This window comes from Cynoglossus semilaevis, chromosome 16 (assembly GCF_000523025.1).
Source record: "Cynoglossus semilaevis isolate Cse_v1.0 chromosome 16, Cse_v1.0, whole genome shotgun sequence".
NCBI classification, from domain to species: domain Eukaryota; kingdom Metazoa; phylum Chordata; class Actinopteri; order Pleuronectiformes; family Cynoglossidae; genus Cynoglossus; species Cynoglossus semilaevis.
Genome location: NC_024322.1, coordinates 12,720,037 through 12,734,519, shown reverse-complemented (window position 1 = coordinate 12,734,519; position 14,483 = coordinate 12,720,037). Strand labels below are relative to the sequence as shown.

General features: G+C 42.5%; 1 protein-coding gene across 3 annotated transcripts in view; it reads left to right on the top strand.

Moving 5' to 3' along the window:
* Positions 1-4,020: 4,020 nt before the first annotated feature.
* fmnl2a (formin-like 2a) overlaps positions 4,021-14,483 on the top strand; it is a 51,007-nt gene continuing 40,544 nt past the window's right edge. For 2 of the 3 annotated variants that reach the window (XM_025063587.1, XM_025063588.1), the window contains exon 1: positions 4,703-4,816. In XM_025063587.1, coding sequence (XP_024919355.1) covers positions 4,703-4,816 — 114 coding nt within the window. Of the gene's footprint in view, positions 4,817-14,483 lie in introns of all 3 variants that reach the window. The other variant, XM_025063586.1, reaches the window with a different exon arrangement.

Sequence of the window (14,483 nt, the reverse complement as noted above, 5' to 3'; positions counted from 1 at the left end):
ACTGTTGCTCTGCACGTCTCTGGTTACGCTATTGACTTCTCCGCCCTGTAAATCACAATACAAAGACACGTTTGTTGCCCCGCTCGGGGATAGTGTAGACCATAACTTCATGAGTCTCCTTATTTAAAACAACTTAATTTCACAGATGTTACTAAAGTGAGCAGCCAAGTGAACTCTCTGACGTTCTTGACACACTGGTCTGATTGTGCGCACTTGCTTTTTGGCAGCCCACGTGCATTTCATATTTCCTTATGGAGAGGTCTTTATGAACCCTCACCTCCTGGAGATACAGCTGCAGCCCGCAGGGTGCCTCCATGACATGTACGTACCTACACACCATGGTCTCTAATTTACGGACTCTTGGAATAATATACTTTACGCGGTGTTTGCTGAAGTGCAGCACGCTCAAACCAATGTTGTCATACATGGACGGTAAATTAGCATTAGAAGATTAAAGATGGCCGCTATATTTCTTATTTCACAACACTTTAGAGAAAATAACTTGTAAATTATAAAACGTATAAATAACTTAACATAAATGTAGATAGTTTTTGGATTAAATAATGATCAAATGTAAACATTTATATTCAAAAGTAAGTATTAAGCTACTTATTTTACTTTTTCCAAGCAATTTGTGCTATATGCTAAGTTCAACTTAGCATACAGCCTTAATTAGCTTCTTGGCTAATTGAGAGTTTTTAGGTAATTTAGTAATTTAGAATTAGCTTCTTGGCTAATTGAGAGTTTTAGGTAATTTAGTCCTTTTTTTATCTCATATTTCTAACAAAGTGCAATATTCTTGTATTGGATACGTCTTCTTGTGGCAACCTCTTAGTAATGTATTTATTTATGTTTATCTTTGCCTAATACTGTTCAGAAAACAGAAAACTGTTTTTCATCATCTTTAGCTATATTTTTGTTTAGAGTTTTATGTGCCACAAGAGTCAGACTGGACCTTCACCGGAAACGTGACAATTTCTAAACATGTTTTGCTTTGAGCGGCTGCTGATTTCTAAACATACTGTGTGCTGTCTGTGCTTAAGAGCTCATTCATTTGTCATGTGCTGTTTGCAGTCAGTGTTGGAGGACAATGTGGTTATTATTGCACTGAGATAAGGGATGGATTATACCAAGCAGAGCAATCGCATACTGTGTGTATGAGTTGTAGTAAACATATGCTTCTGTAAGTGCTGCACGATCATTTATACAGATGCATTATTCACATAGAAACAACCTACATTTGCTTTTTCTTTTAGATATTGCTGGCTAACCTTTAGCTTTCCTCAGTAGCATCGTCACTTTATCCTACTTTAACTTATTTCACTGATTCTTTTTGGCTACCTTTTTGTCTCTATTTTTTTCGGAGGCTGCTGCTAAATATTTGCTAACATTTAGTCTACCGTGTAGCAGTTTTGTAGGTACCTGATATAAAACACTAAACTTCTTCTTTTTAATTAGCTCCAGTCATAGTGATGGTCTCAACAGAAGGAGGAGGGGTCTTAGGACCTAGCAATTGAGCTTAGCTTGTATTGAACGTGTGAGGTCACTCAGCTGCAGCGTTTCACAGCTTCATTGTGTCCAGTCAGCTAACCCTCCATTGTGAAGCCTTCTTCTCCTGAATCAGCCCAGCATCATGAATGAAGCCAGTGTGCATCTGGAGAGTCTCTGGACCGTCTCCAGAGGTCCAGATGCTGACGTCACCCTGTTGTGTGTAATGTGGTCTCCACCCTGTCAGCAAATCAGATTTCACACTACTGCCTGCTCCAAGATCTCAGGGGGGAGTATACACTTCCGACTGTGACCCATTTAATATTAAAATTTACAGTTTTAATGGACTTTTCAGTGAAGTATTGATTTTTGTTTTTGCTCTTATCTAGGGATGTGTCAAGATATTATATAGCCTGGGGGCAAAGACTCCTGGGTGGCGGTGGGATGTGTCAAGATATTATATAGCCTGGGGCAAAGACTCCTGGGTGGCTGTGGGATTTGACCCTTTAATTTGTCTGATGTCAAGACAAGAGCTGGAGACAGAGAGACTTGAGACTTTTTTTTCTCCATGTCTTAGTTCGGTTTGAATAATAGGTTCAAGTTTGATCAGAGATCCACTATCATTATCACATGGTCCAAATGTGGGTGTAAACCACCAGAGTAGTACATCTCTGACCCACAACAATCATGTGGCTTGGTGCAGTCACGGTCATGGTTGACCAGAGGTTTACACAGACAGGGGACGTGAATAATGATATTAGACGCACCTACAGAGTTCTCCTCTGGTTACAGCGTGTTAAGCTGCCTGGTAGGTAAAAAAGAAAAGAAAAACTGTGACTGTAAAAACACAAATCACCTCATTGGAGTTTGTTGTTTTTAAAGTGTGGTCTATTTTACTAATTAAAGTCAAATTCTGTTTTCACTTATCACTAATGTTTCTTTCTGATTTGGTTTTCACCTCACCTCTACCATAACCCACATATGATCTAATATGACGTCACCTCACCTCTACCATAACCCACATACTGTATGATCTAATATGACAGTTGATTTACTCAGTGTTTTTATGGCATTAGCCAACTTCTTGTGCCTCATCCTTTTCGTCCGTATGCACATGAGAAACTGAAGTGTCTTCTACACGCCTCCTTGGTGCCTGGCCATGTGTGCATGCGTGTGAGTGTGTTAGAGAGCTGCAGGCTTTTAATGCCATTAAATGTGTGTCAGTTTCAGCAGCAGAGTGTTTTCCCCACCGCCTCAGGTCATCTGTTGAGGAGCAGGCGCTCTGAAAGTGCAGTAGTATTTTTAAGATTGGTGGGTGAAGTCAAACTTCACTCAGGATCTCTGAAGGGATTTTTGTCTTATTGAAACAGTCTTTTTCAGATGTTTGGTCAGTGATGGTGTTCATCATGTGATGAAGGTTCATGATCCTTAATATTAGCAGAAATTAGGAAATCCTTCAAAATAGATTTTAAATGTGTAAAATATCTTCAGTTCTTCATTCTTCTTCATTTAGCAACTGCACCACTCAGTCAAATATTTTCACCACATGCTGCATCAGTACGATCACGGGGGGGGGGGGGGGGGGGGGGGGGGTCTTACATCATTAAATACAAAAAGACATTCCTTCATCCATCTGCTCCATGAATGTTCTCTAGTATTGTGTCATTAAAACCTTTTATTCTTTCATTTCATTAAATCTTCATCGTACGTTACATTGTCAATGTGAAACGTTGCCATTACATTGGTTAACTGAAGAGTTTATGGTCTTAAACACTATTTAATGTCGTTCACGGTGGAAAATGATATAATTATAGCCTTTGAGTTATGGAGTAACAGAGTTTAAACCACCCCAAGACGTACGGGGTTTCTAAGTTTGCCGAAAACACGTGTGATTCACACATTGACGTCAGTTGCAACCAGGCTCCTATTAACATCTGTTATCGTCTAAAATTGTTCAGAGATTTACTAAGTTGTCATTTGTACAAGAAAGAAGTGTAGGGTGCTGCTCTTTTGATAAATAAATGTCAGTGGCATCAATGTTTTTGTGGTTAAGTTAAAAGTTTCTTTTTCAGATATTGTCAAAATATGTCAATAATTATAACTGAAATATTGAGTCGTAGATTGTTTTTTGGATATAAAGACAGTGTTGTCAACAAAAAGGCACACACTTTTGTAATTGTATTCTGAGCATGTTTAGGGCCCAAAAGTAAGAAATTGGCCTGATGGTAAACTGATTCTGAACTGTGGGTTCAAATCCCACATATTTCCCTGTCTTTACGTGTACAATGACAGAAAAAATTGATTCAGAACCTTCACAGACAAAAATATTTTATCGCAGGTTCAAATACTGAACGTGTATAATGTTTATGTACAACTTCTCCTTTGACATTATAGTACGTCTTGGGACTTTTTGACTCACACGTGACAGAATCTGAGGGAAATAAACAAACACACATGGAGGAAATAATTCATTCACCCCGGGGGCCCCTGGGTGGGTGGGTTGGGGTGGGGGGGCACAAAGGACTCAAAGTACCACAATGCATCACAAACTAAATATCGTCTCCCTTGGTTACAGCTTTGGGAGCTACGCCCCACAGAAGAAGGAGAAGTGGGAGGTTAGTCCCTGAAAGAGCTCATTGTAGGGAGGGATGAGTTCATGTGAGTGTGTGTGAGGAAGGAAGGACCCCCTCCCCTGTCACAGGCTGATCAGCAGAGCAGGGATTAGGAAGAGCAGCCCCGATCACTCACACACAGGAGCACAGACGCCAGTCCAATAAGCGTGAATCATGACCGCCGTCATTATTACACACTGGGAGTGGAGTCGGAATTGTGCAAGATACGGATAACAGCGTGTGGACCCAGCCAAGTTTCCACACATCTCCGCGATCCTGCCGTGAAAATGCCCCACCGGGGGCTCTGCTGCTGCCGCCGCCGCTGCCCGGACCAAACGCTCCATTCTCCCGCTGCGACGGCTGCTGCCTCCTCCTCCTCCTCCACCGCCTCTTCCTTCTTCTCCACATGTGCTTCATGTTGAAGAAGTTAAATAAAAAACCAAAAAAAAAATCCAGCGAGGGCAACCGATCTCAACTAGAGACATCTGAGCGGATATTTTGACTCTTTTTTTTTTTTTTTTTTGCGGAGGCGTTGCACGAGTGGACGTGGTTGTTTTGCTGAAAGCGAGGAAAAGTTGGTACTTGTTGGTCAAACAGTCAACATGGGGAACGCAGGCAGCCTGGAGCAGCACACTGATTTCAGAGGACACGGCATGCCTCTGAAGCTGCCCATGCCTGATCCAGGGGAGCTGGAGGAGAGATTTGCCATCGTTTTGGTAAGAAACACGAACCTTGTGTGCATGTGTGTGTGTGTGTGTGTGTGTGTTTGTGTGTGTGCGTGTGTATGCGTGTCTCTGTCTCTTTGTTCCCTCCACGCCTCAGTGTCCTGGGACGAAGACAGCTGTGTGCAGGGTTTGGTCCTCTGTCCCAGCAGCACGTCTGCCTCTGGCTTTGTTGTTCACTAAAAGGGTGTTTCCAAAAAAAAAAAAAAAAAACTCCCTGAGATGTCCAGGTTCAGCATTTTTTAAAATCTAGATCCTTAAACTTGGATTATTCAGACTCAACAAGTTTCAACTTTTTTCATCCACCGTTTACTGCCTAGGCAGGTCGATCATTAGCCAATCCTAGCAGTCATGGGCTGAGGGTGGGGTTCACCCCGGACAGTTAACTGCTGCATCACAGACCCACAAATAGACATTAACAACCATTAACATCCACATTTAATTAGATTGAAAAATTCAACGGGGTTCGAACCCCCGATCTTCTCGCTGTAAGGCCAGAGCACTAACCATTGTGTCACCACGTTGCCTTCGACTTTATTGGGCTTCTGTATTCCCCAGCCTGAAGACAACCTGTAGTCGCGACCTCAAAGTGAATTATTACTTTCATTAGAAACTCCTTCTCTTTCTAGCTTCTAACTTTTATGAGCGCAGGCGTTGGCTTACTGCTGCCCAGGCCGCCTGGTCCTCTGAAACATCTGTCACATCATAAAGTAACAACGACATCTGTCAACAATTACGTTACCTGGGTGGGAAACGGCAACAACAACAACAAAACACTAGTAATGCAGAATGTTGCTGATGTGAAGAGAACGGACGTGAAAGTGCTAACAGGTCCATTAGTCGGACACAAGTGCTGAATGGACACTTTGAAAAATCTGTCTTTTCTGAAGGAGTGGTCACATGTTGACTCAAACTGTCAGCAACACCATTGTTGACAGAAAGGTTGATTAATACTCGCACTGCTGCGAGTCGCCCACTGAAGCTGCTGAGGTTTATTACAGTAATGTATCTCCAAATATATGCCTAGTCCTAATCCTAACCCTGACTCTAATCTGATCCTAGTTCTTTTTCTTTTCACATAAATGTCCCCACAAACATAGCAATACCAGGAACACACAAATACACACAGAAAAACATGTAAACTAATTTACTAGACACAAACACAGTAGTGGAAAACTGCATATTTGTACCATATGAAATGTAAATACTCTGATAGAAACGTTCTTACAGCATATATTATTTGGAATCAGTTATTGGGGGTCAGTGCTGTTGTAGAAACTTTTTTTTTAAACTAGCAACTTTTCAAAGTATATATTTTCAAAGTATTTTTTTTAACCCGGTTGACATAACTTGCAGTATTATCATGGTATTTATATACTAAAAGTGGAAGAGGGAACTGAGAGTTGAACTGTAAAATATTTGCTGATATGCGATGAGAATTTTATTCTCTCTTTTTTTTTCTTTATTTAAGTGAAAACAGTTTAGTTTAGTGACGAGGCAGAGGAAGTCCAAAGTTTAACCAAAGTTTTGTCTCACACACAAAAGTTTTTGGTTGAACAAATTGAACATGCAGTTCTGCAACATACCTGTTCCCTTCTGAGAAGTGTTCACTTCTGCAAAGTGTCATTATGTAGGTCAGTAACAAATAACTGTGGCTGCTGCTGAGGACACCTTTGTTTTACAGGGAAGCTCCACAGTCAGCGGATAAATGGCTGCACGGAGGAGCAGGGAAGTTGGGGTGAAATCTGAGAGCTGGCAAAATGTGGGTCAAACTTGATTGTGGCTCAGCCTATTGGTCTCATAAACATTAGCTGCTCAGCAGAAGGAATTTGACTAGAGCAAACCAGAGCTGCAGGATTGTAAACCTGCTTTGTAGACATAGAGCGAGTTTTATTTCTTTAAATTGGAACCAACAAACGGCTAGGTCATGTGACACACTGTAGATTTCTGCCGTGTCAGTCGTGCTGATAAATCTCATTTCGAGCTGGAGGGCGCAGACTTTGTTTGGAGGTTTTGACGTCACACACGCCACCGGGGGGGATTTGAGCACAGTTCCTCTTAATCATGTCTGCTGCCGGAGTCACCTACTGCCTCAGTCCTCTGAGCCCAAGGAGGAACCAGTGCCTTCTCACCAACGTTTGGAAAATATCAGCGATCAGAAATGACTAGGATTAGTTACTAAGCTAATCCTGGATGTGCTCCTCAGAAATAAAGACGACTACCTGTCTGCCACCGGGATTTAATGGTCTGACTGTCAGAGTGCTGATCCTCGCAGCGTGTCAGGAACTCCCCTTCTTCTCTTCCTCCTCCCTGCTGCCAACGTGATGCCTCAGCTCTGCAGCAGGAGAAGAATTTAGTGCTATAATCACAGCGTTTAGTGTTATTTACTGCCATTTAAAACCCTAATGTGTCTCAGCCGTGCTCAATGATAGTTGGCTCCACTGATGAGTGTCACCGTGTGCCTCTAATGTCCTCGTTTACTTTTAACGGCGGGTTAAAAGGATGATATCTATTGGATTCCAACAATTTAGTGGTTTAGCGTGACTGAGGTTGGAGTCGACTTGGCAGCCAATCAATGACCTACAATTTACCTACACATTAATCTGTTCTAATATTGTCCGCTGGTGAGGAGCTTTTCCCGTGTTTACCTGTAATCCCCCAGTGCGTCGATTAAGACCTGATCAACAAGAAGACCCTTGATCACAGCGGGGGACCCGGTAGATTAAAGGCTTGTACTGTGCCTGACCACAATGAAGCTCATCGCTCAAAACCCAGTGAATTTCTTCTTAAAGACAAGCCTGTCCGAGGAGGCGGCGGTGGTGGTGGGTGGGAGACGGGGGGATCTCCCAGTGTGCACCGTCATTGTGTGTCCTTTCAGAAACAATGACTCGTGACCGAGTCTGATTATCTGAGCAGACCACACGTGTGACCGATTCAGACTTTACTGTGTGAATATAGATCCTCAGATTTACAGGTTGTTGTCACTGGTACAAAACACTTCTGCTTCTGCTTCATGACACAATATACGGCACAGTCTCCATTTAAATCACTGGCAAAATGCCCTTGACAATTTTGTTAGTGGATTTTTCTTTAAAGCCTTTGTAAAAATATATCAACTTTTGTTCAACGTCAGCCAGCCTTCTCACAGCAGACCCTGCAGACTCCAGTGCAGTATTTTTCAGTGTAAGATTACAAAGTTCAAGTTGTAAAATAAGCCATGATTAGTTAGTACAATGACCAAAAAAGTTGTTTTTTTTTCAGAAGTGAACTCATTTTTACTGTACCCACAGTACGACTCCAGCCTTCTCATATAACTTCACGAGTTCAGATTTTATTCTGCCCCCCAGGTTTTTTTTTTTTCATTTGTTTTGCTCCTTCACTGACGTACCCCCAAGGTAGGCACGCCCCACGCTTTGGAAACTACAGGTCAGGTTTCTCAATTAAATCTCTTTTGGAGATTTTGGATATTTTGGCATTTTGTCTGATCAGAAATCTGGACCTAATATTTGGGTTTTTTTCAACAGATGTGTATCTGCACCTGAATGCAGCACAGTCCATTAAAGTTTAAGCAGAGACCAAAACTCCGTGTTATCAACCATGCATGTAAACATGCCATTTTTGGGAAGTGGAGACAGTTTGTGCAGCTCCTGCTGGTAAGATGTTCTGGACAATATCAAAGCGGCAGTGGTCTCCTAATGTATTAGCGGTTGACTTATTTTTATTACTGTCATTATACAGGGATTTGTCTCTGCAAGATTGTAGTACGTCTTTCTGGAAAATACATTAGTGTTTAATACCGTAATAGTCCACATTTTGTACTGAGAGAAAAGCTTCCATTGAAGTCTCTTCTCACCAGTCCTTGGAGCCAGCGGCTGCTCTTGGAAAAAGGGCTAATTATAATGCAAGGCCTGTGCCACGATAAGTGTGGCTAACTCACATGTGACCTTGGTGGTGAAGTGAGCCAGAGATAAAAACCCAAATATCCACTGTTTGTAGTTCAGAACAGACAAACAGGGGCTTTATACTTCACTTATTTCTCAACATTTTCTCCGACACAGGTGGTGGAGTCTGTTCCTCCACCAGTGGCATCCTGGGCAGAAAAGCTGAGTCGTTACTCTTGGAAACATTTTTGCACCTCTCCTGTGGTTGCCATAGTTTTGGCAACATACTGTAACTCCACAGCAGGGATGGATGGATGTTAGTGTAAGGACATCCAACCTCTCTCTGGGCTGGTATAGTCAGTCTGCTTTATGGCTTTTCATATCAGTATCCTTGTAGCTTCTCTGTACTTGGTGCTATATTGCATCATCAATCCGTTGCCGTCGTTCATCCAAACTTTGACGGGTTTCAGCCCAGCTTCAGTCCCATTTGTTGTCTTTTCAAAACTTGCGTTGAGAGCATGTGAAATAACCGTGATCAATCTCTGGGAGTCACATGAGCCAGTCAACATTCTGCACACTGAACCACAGGAAAATGACTCTGTGTACCAAGAATGCATCCTGGGCCTCTCGTTTTCTCCCGTGCCTCATCTTACCCACAGAGCTGACATCCCATTAAACTGCAGCTCCGTCCAGGATACCATCCACTCTAAATCTCAGGGCTGGAGCTTTTGCTGAATATCATGACTGCTGTCTTGGAAGCCTAACTGCGTCCATCCATTACTTGTTGAAATGCCATATGGAGGCTGCGGGATTTAGCTGTCGTTGAACTGCTCTTCACAAACGTCTGGGGCGATTACACCTAAGCTGCTTTGTTTAGGGGCCGCAGAAGTGCCACAAGCTGCTGTTTTGTGCGGCAGGACGCTGTAGCTGAAATCTGCTCCTCTGAATGTGAACCCTGAGTCACATTCAACAAGGATCCAGGCACTGAATGTTTAAATTATCCGTACAAGTGCAATGCAACATTAATGATGTCCTGAAGAGACAGCACTGAGCGTTTCGATAGCTATAAAAAATAAATGATCTATTGTATAAAACCAGACATTTATATACTCTGTTGTCCGTACCAGGTGAAGGCTGTGTTTGCGTCTGTTTATTTGTCATCTGGAGGCTCACAGTAGTCGGGATGATGGTACTTATACAGTCTGAATTGTTGGATCAATATTCCCTGGAAATCAACACAATGTTGGCATCAAAAACAAATGATTTCATAATGATATTCTGAGCATGTTTAGAGGAGAAGAAAAAGCACGATATTGGAGCTGCCTACAATATTCTGTCGATTTGATTCGTCTGTCTGGGAAGTCTCACAGGAGACAGACTTTATAGCCATGGGAAAAGAACTTCTACGGTATTTTTCTTTTTTAAATCTGTCAAAATGTTTGATCACGGAGGTCTCCAGACTGTACTGACCAAATGGATCTGATTCAGAGGAGATGTTGCAGAACAAAATGAAAACGGCCAAAATTCACCACAGAGTTTTAAAGGCAGACTTCCTGTTGGGCTGAGAACTTGGCTCCAACAGAACGGCTTCAGTCATGAAATTAAATCAAATAACAATAATTAATTAATAATCAAAATGTCACACAGTTTGTCAGTTTGAATAATCAAAATGTCACACAGTTTGTCATATCACTGTCACTCCACTCTATAAAAGATGGGTGACTTTGTTACTTTGTTGCTTTCAAAGTTTTTGTGCAGCAGAATGTAGAAATAAAAACCAAGAGCCAGGCATTGTCTAAACTTATTCTCCTGATTTTTTTCATCCACTCGTCTTCATTAAAATGAAACAATACATATTGTTCATGAAGCACAGGGTGAACAGTGACTGGATCCAATGGAACAGGCTCGAAACACAACTGCTGCTTTATTGTATAAAGAGCCCAAGACGGAGCCTGGCACTGGACCCAGAACCCGGCAGGCTACCAGTGACCACAACACATACACCAGGACTGTGTGTGTGTGTGTGTGTTTTTGTGGATGCGTACAGACTTCCATGTGTGGTTCTCTTGTGTTGGAACCCCAGGAGACTTACCAACCAATTAGCTGTAACAGAGCTAAGCATGAAACGCTGAGGCAGTGATGAGATCCAGCCGTCAGTGTCCTGGAGGGGATGTGAGCTACCTCTGTGTTTGACCATAACACACCGCTGCTCAAACCCCTGGAGCAGAGCCTGGAGGCAGTTTACCTGAGTGGGAGAAGGTCTCTTGACTGTGTCCAGACACTGCTGAGTGGACAGCATCGGGGAGGCGATTTCTCTGGTCGGTTTTGTCAAGTTTTATGCTGAAATTTGACATGACCACATTTGCGATTGGTTTGAATTTCTCAACTGCTGCTCGGTGGTAGAATTTGTTTGGTTTGTATTCCAAAATAAATTTCAAATTAATGATCGATGTGGCTTTTCGAAGGTCTACAGCCTGACCTCACTTCCCTTGAGTGCCTGACCCTGGTTAAGGATCCAGCTGGGTTTAAATGTCTTTAAATTACTACTTGGTGCTCACACCATTGTCAATCAATAACAAGCAGGACTGTTGGGTTTTGTTAAATATCCAGAAAATTGTTAGCATGACAGAAATATTACATTAAGCGTTGGACCCTGCAAAGGTAGCATAGGCAGCATATGCTAACGATTATGGGCAGAATCTAGAAAAAAATGCACTAATATCAAATGACCACAAAGAATAATCTGAATCTTGAATCTAAAAGTTTTTAGATGCATCACTTGTCTTGAGCTAACATGCTAAAAACTAGCATATGAACTCATTTGTGAGTTAAACACTTCACACTCTCTCTGCACAGTTTTAGCTGGACTTAAATGAACGGCTCTGTGTGTGACATTGACACAGCTTGACTGCAGAAACTGCAAAAGCTAAATGGAACTCAGCCATTATCCCACCCAGTTATTGGTCTCTTCTTGTTATCCCACTGTGATGTGTCCAAAAAAAAAAAAAAAAAGCTGTGCGGAGGGCCAGTGATTAAAAAGCGGTTCTGAATGTCAGCGACCAACTGTTTCTAAGAGCACAGTCTCTGGACGTTTTTTCACGCTGCCGCGGAGTTGCCGAGCTTCACCTTGGCCTTGAGTTTCTTCACTGTAGGTCTTTCTGCCCAGGGAGCAGGTGCTTGATGGATGTGGCCTTTAAAAAGGTCTGTTTGGTCCTTTCAGGGGACACAGGCAGTTGCCAGTGTTGTCCAACAGGACGGGTGTGAGCGGCACACAAAAGAGCAGGAGAGTCGGGACTGTAAAGCAAAGTACATTACAGGGAGAATCTGTCCAGGCTCCAAAACTGGCAGCTGCACTGTGAAGAGAAGTGACTTGGCTGAACTGCTGTTATCTACTGTTAAAACAAGTTGACGTTCACAGCCAACGGATTTGTCTGGAAAAACCTTCAAATGCCGTATCTGTGTTATTGTGACGAATCGGTCACGCTGTGGCTTCAGGGTCAGCTTTATCTGGTGACATTGATGCTGTTTTCATTCCTTTTAAATCAACCTTGGGATTTTCTCACTGTGTGTTCAGTCAGAGTTTGGTCTCAGCTGCTTTGTCTCCTGCACGTTTCTCTATGAACTGTACTTTTATGAGAGCAACATCCCGTGGTCTGTCAGCTGATGTGTTTGAGAGCCCCGGCTATCAATGACCAGGAGTTACCCTGTCATCTATTGGCTGTGGAGACAAAGTGTCGTATCCTTTCCTCCTGAATATTTCTTTGGAATACATGCTGCTTTGTAGGCCACCGGAGACAATAAGCCAGGTTTCGTCAACTTGCCAAAATGAACATCTGCAGAGCAGAGTGGAGCGGTTCTGTTGCATTTCAATGTTCCTCATGCATTTCACCAGACTTTGATACAGACCCAATCACAGCCACAGACAATAGCACAGTCTGTTTCATTAGACTTTATTGGTCACAGAGAATGCCCCGTCACCCCGGACCTCCCACATGAGAGAGAGCGAAGCAGAGTGGACCAGCTGTGGACCTGTTGCTGTGGAATTAGACTTGAACTAATTATGTAGTGCAAGTCAAACCCACAGACCAACGCACGGACTTGACAACATGTCGTCCGGACTGAGTTTGTTGTTTGAGGGGCCTTGTGATGTAGACTAAATAAAAATAAAATAATAATGAAGCACCAGGGAACTTGGATTTTCTTTTGTTAGAGATGATGGCAGGAGAGAAGCTGAACCTGTCATCGCAGAGTTATTCTAAAAAGTTATTAGAACTACAACTCCAAGAACAATCTGATGAATGACCAGTGAAGCGATCGTCATTTATCTTTGCTGTCAAAATAAAATGTGATCATCTTTGGTGCATGACCTTTTTGCCGACCGTGTGTTTCGACAGATATGTTTCTTTTTAGTTCTTGTAACTTTTCGGTTCGTTCCAGGTCGTTCACTAGACCTCACATGTCCGTCATTGCTCACAGATTTCTAAGGAACCGCAGTCTTTTGTTATTTCTTCATATCATCATATCATCATTCTACCAAAGTTAAACGTTAGCAGCACGTTCAACCTAATTGTGCAAGCTCCGTGAAAGTGTTTCCTCATGATATTATATCAGTTTCTCTTTTCACAAACGGACTCTCCTGACAAACAGAACCCTGACCGCAGTAACAGAGTACCTGAATTCTATGTTAGGCTGGTTCTAGGGTTTAGAGTTTGAGTCACTTCAATGTTGGTGAAGTGGAATTCCTGCTCATTGTCATGCACTCTGATTCTACTGCGTAATGTTGTTCAGGCATCGGGGCGAGGGTGAGGATCACCAGGGCACAGGGCTATTTATAGACACTCTCACCTATGGAAGATTATACCTTAGAGGCTGTTGGAGGAACGTACCTTCTGTTTGTTTATTTTTGTAAGGCATGAGCATTTACCACTCCCCTACCGTGCGCCCCCCCCCCCCCCCCTGCTTATTGTCTCTGTTTAAGTGTGATATTGCACACCAATATCAGGGGTTCTTGTCATTTTGACAATTCCATTCTATAAAAAAGTTATTTGCAGATTTTATAAAACTGTAAAAGTTTAAACCTGACCCTCGACGCAAAAGCTGTGCCGAGTTACGGGGAGCAGCCGTGATCAATTAGTCAGCCTCCTTCTTGTGGGCTCTTAGATTTCCTGCTCATCCCACTTCCTCCTACTGAACAAGATTTACTCACATCCAGAGTTTTTGCTGAAGGTGTTTCCTTTTCACATTATGTAATTCAAATACGCCCATGATTTTCACTCTCTTGTAGCTCGGTCCCATCTGAACACCGAGTGCTGTTGTTTTTCTAGTGAATAAACAACTTTTCTCATGGAGCACAGACTCCACCTCTGCTGCAGACACTTTCACAACCCAACAACATCTGCTCTGGCGAGAGCTCCTCTGTCTCCATGCATCACTTATTTTATTTGGACATCTTCCTGCTGCTCCAAACAATCCACATAATGTTTCCGGTATGTGGATAATATCCAGTCAGAAAGGGACTGTGAATCCAGCCAAAGTGATTTTAACCACAGCGTAAACTATCCATCAGAGTTTCAGTCTTATCCTGAATATTTGCCCACAACAGACATGGGAGTGTAATGGATTTTAAAGTGACTCCTCGTGAGCTTTAATGAACAAAGTGTATGTAACACGTCTGTGATGTGCGGCGCTTCACTTAGATCTGAAGGTTTGTCCTAGAGGAAGTAAAATTGAATCCGCTCTCTCACTGCTGCTGTATCACATGTTGATGTTATTAATCATTA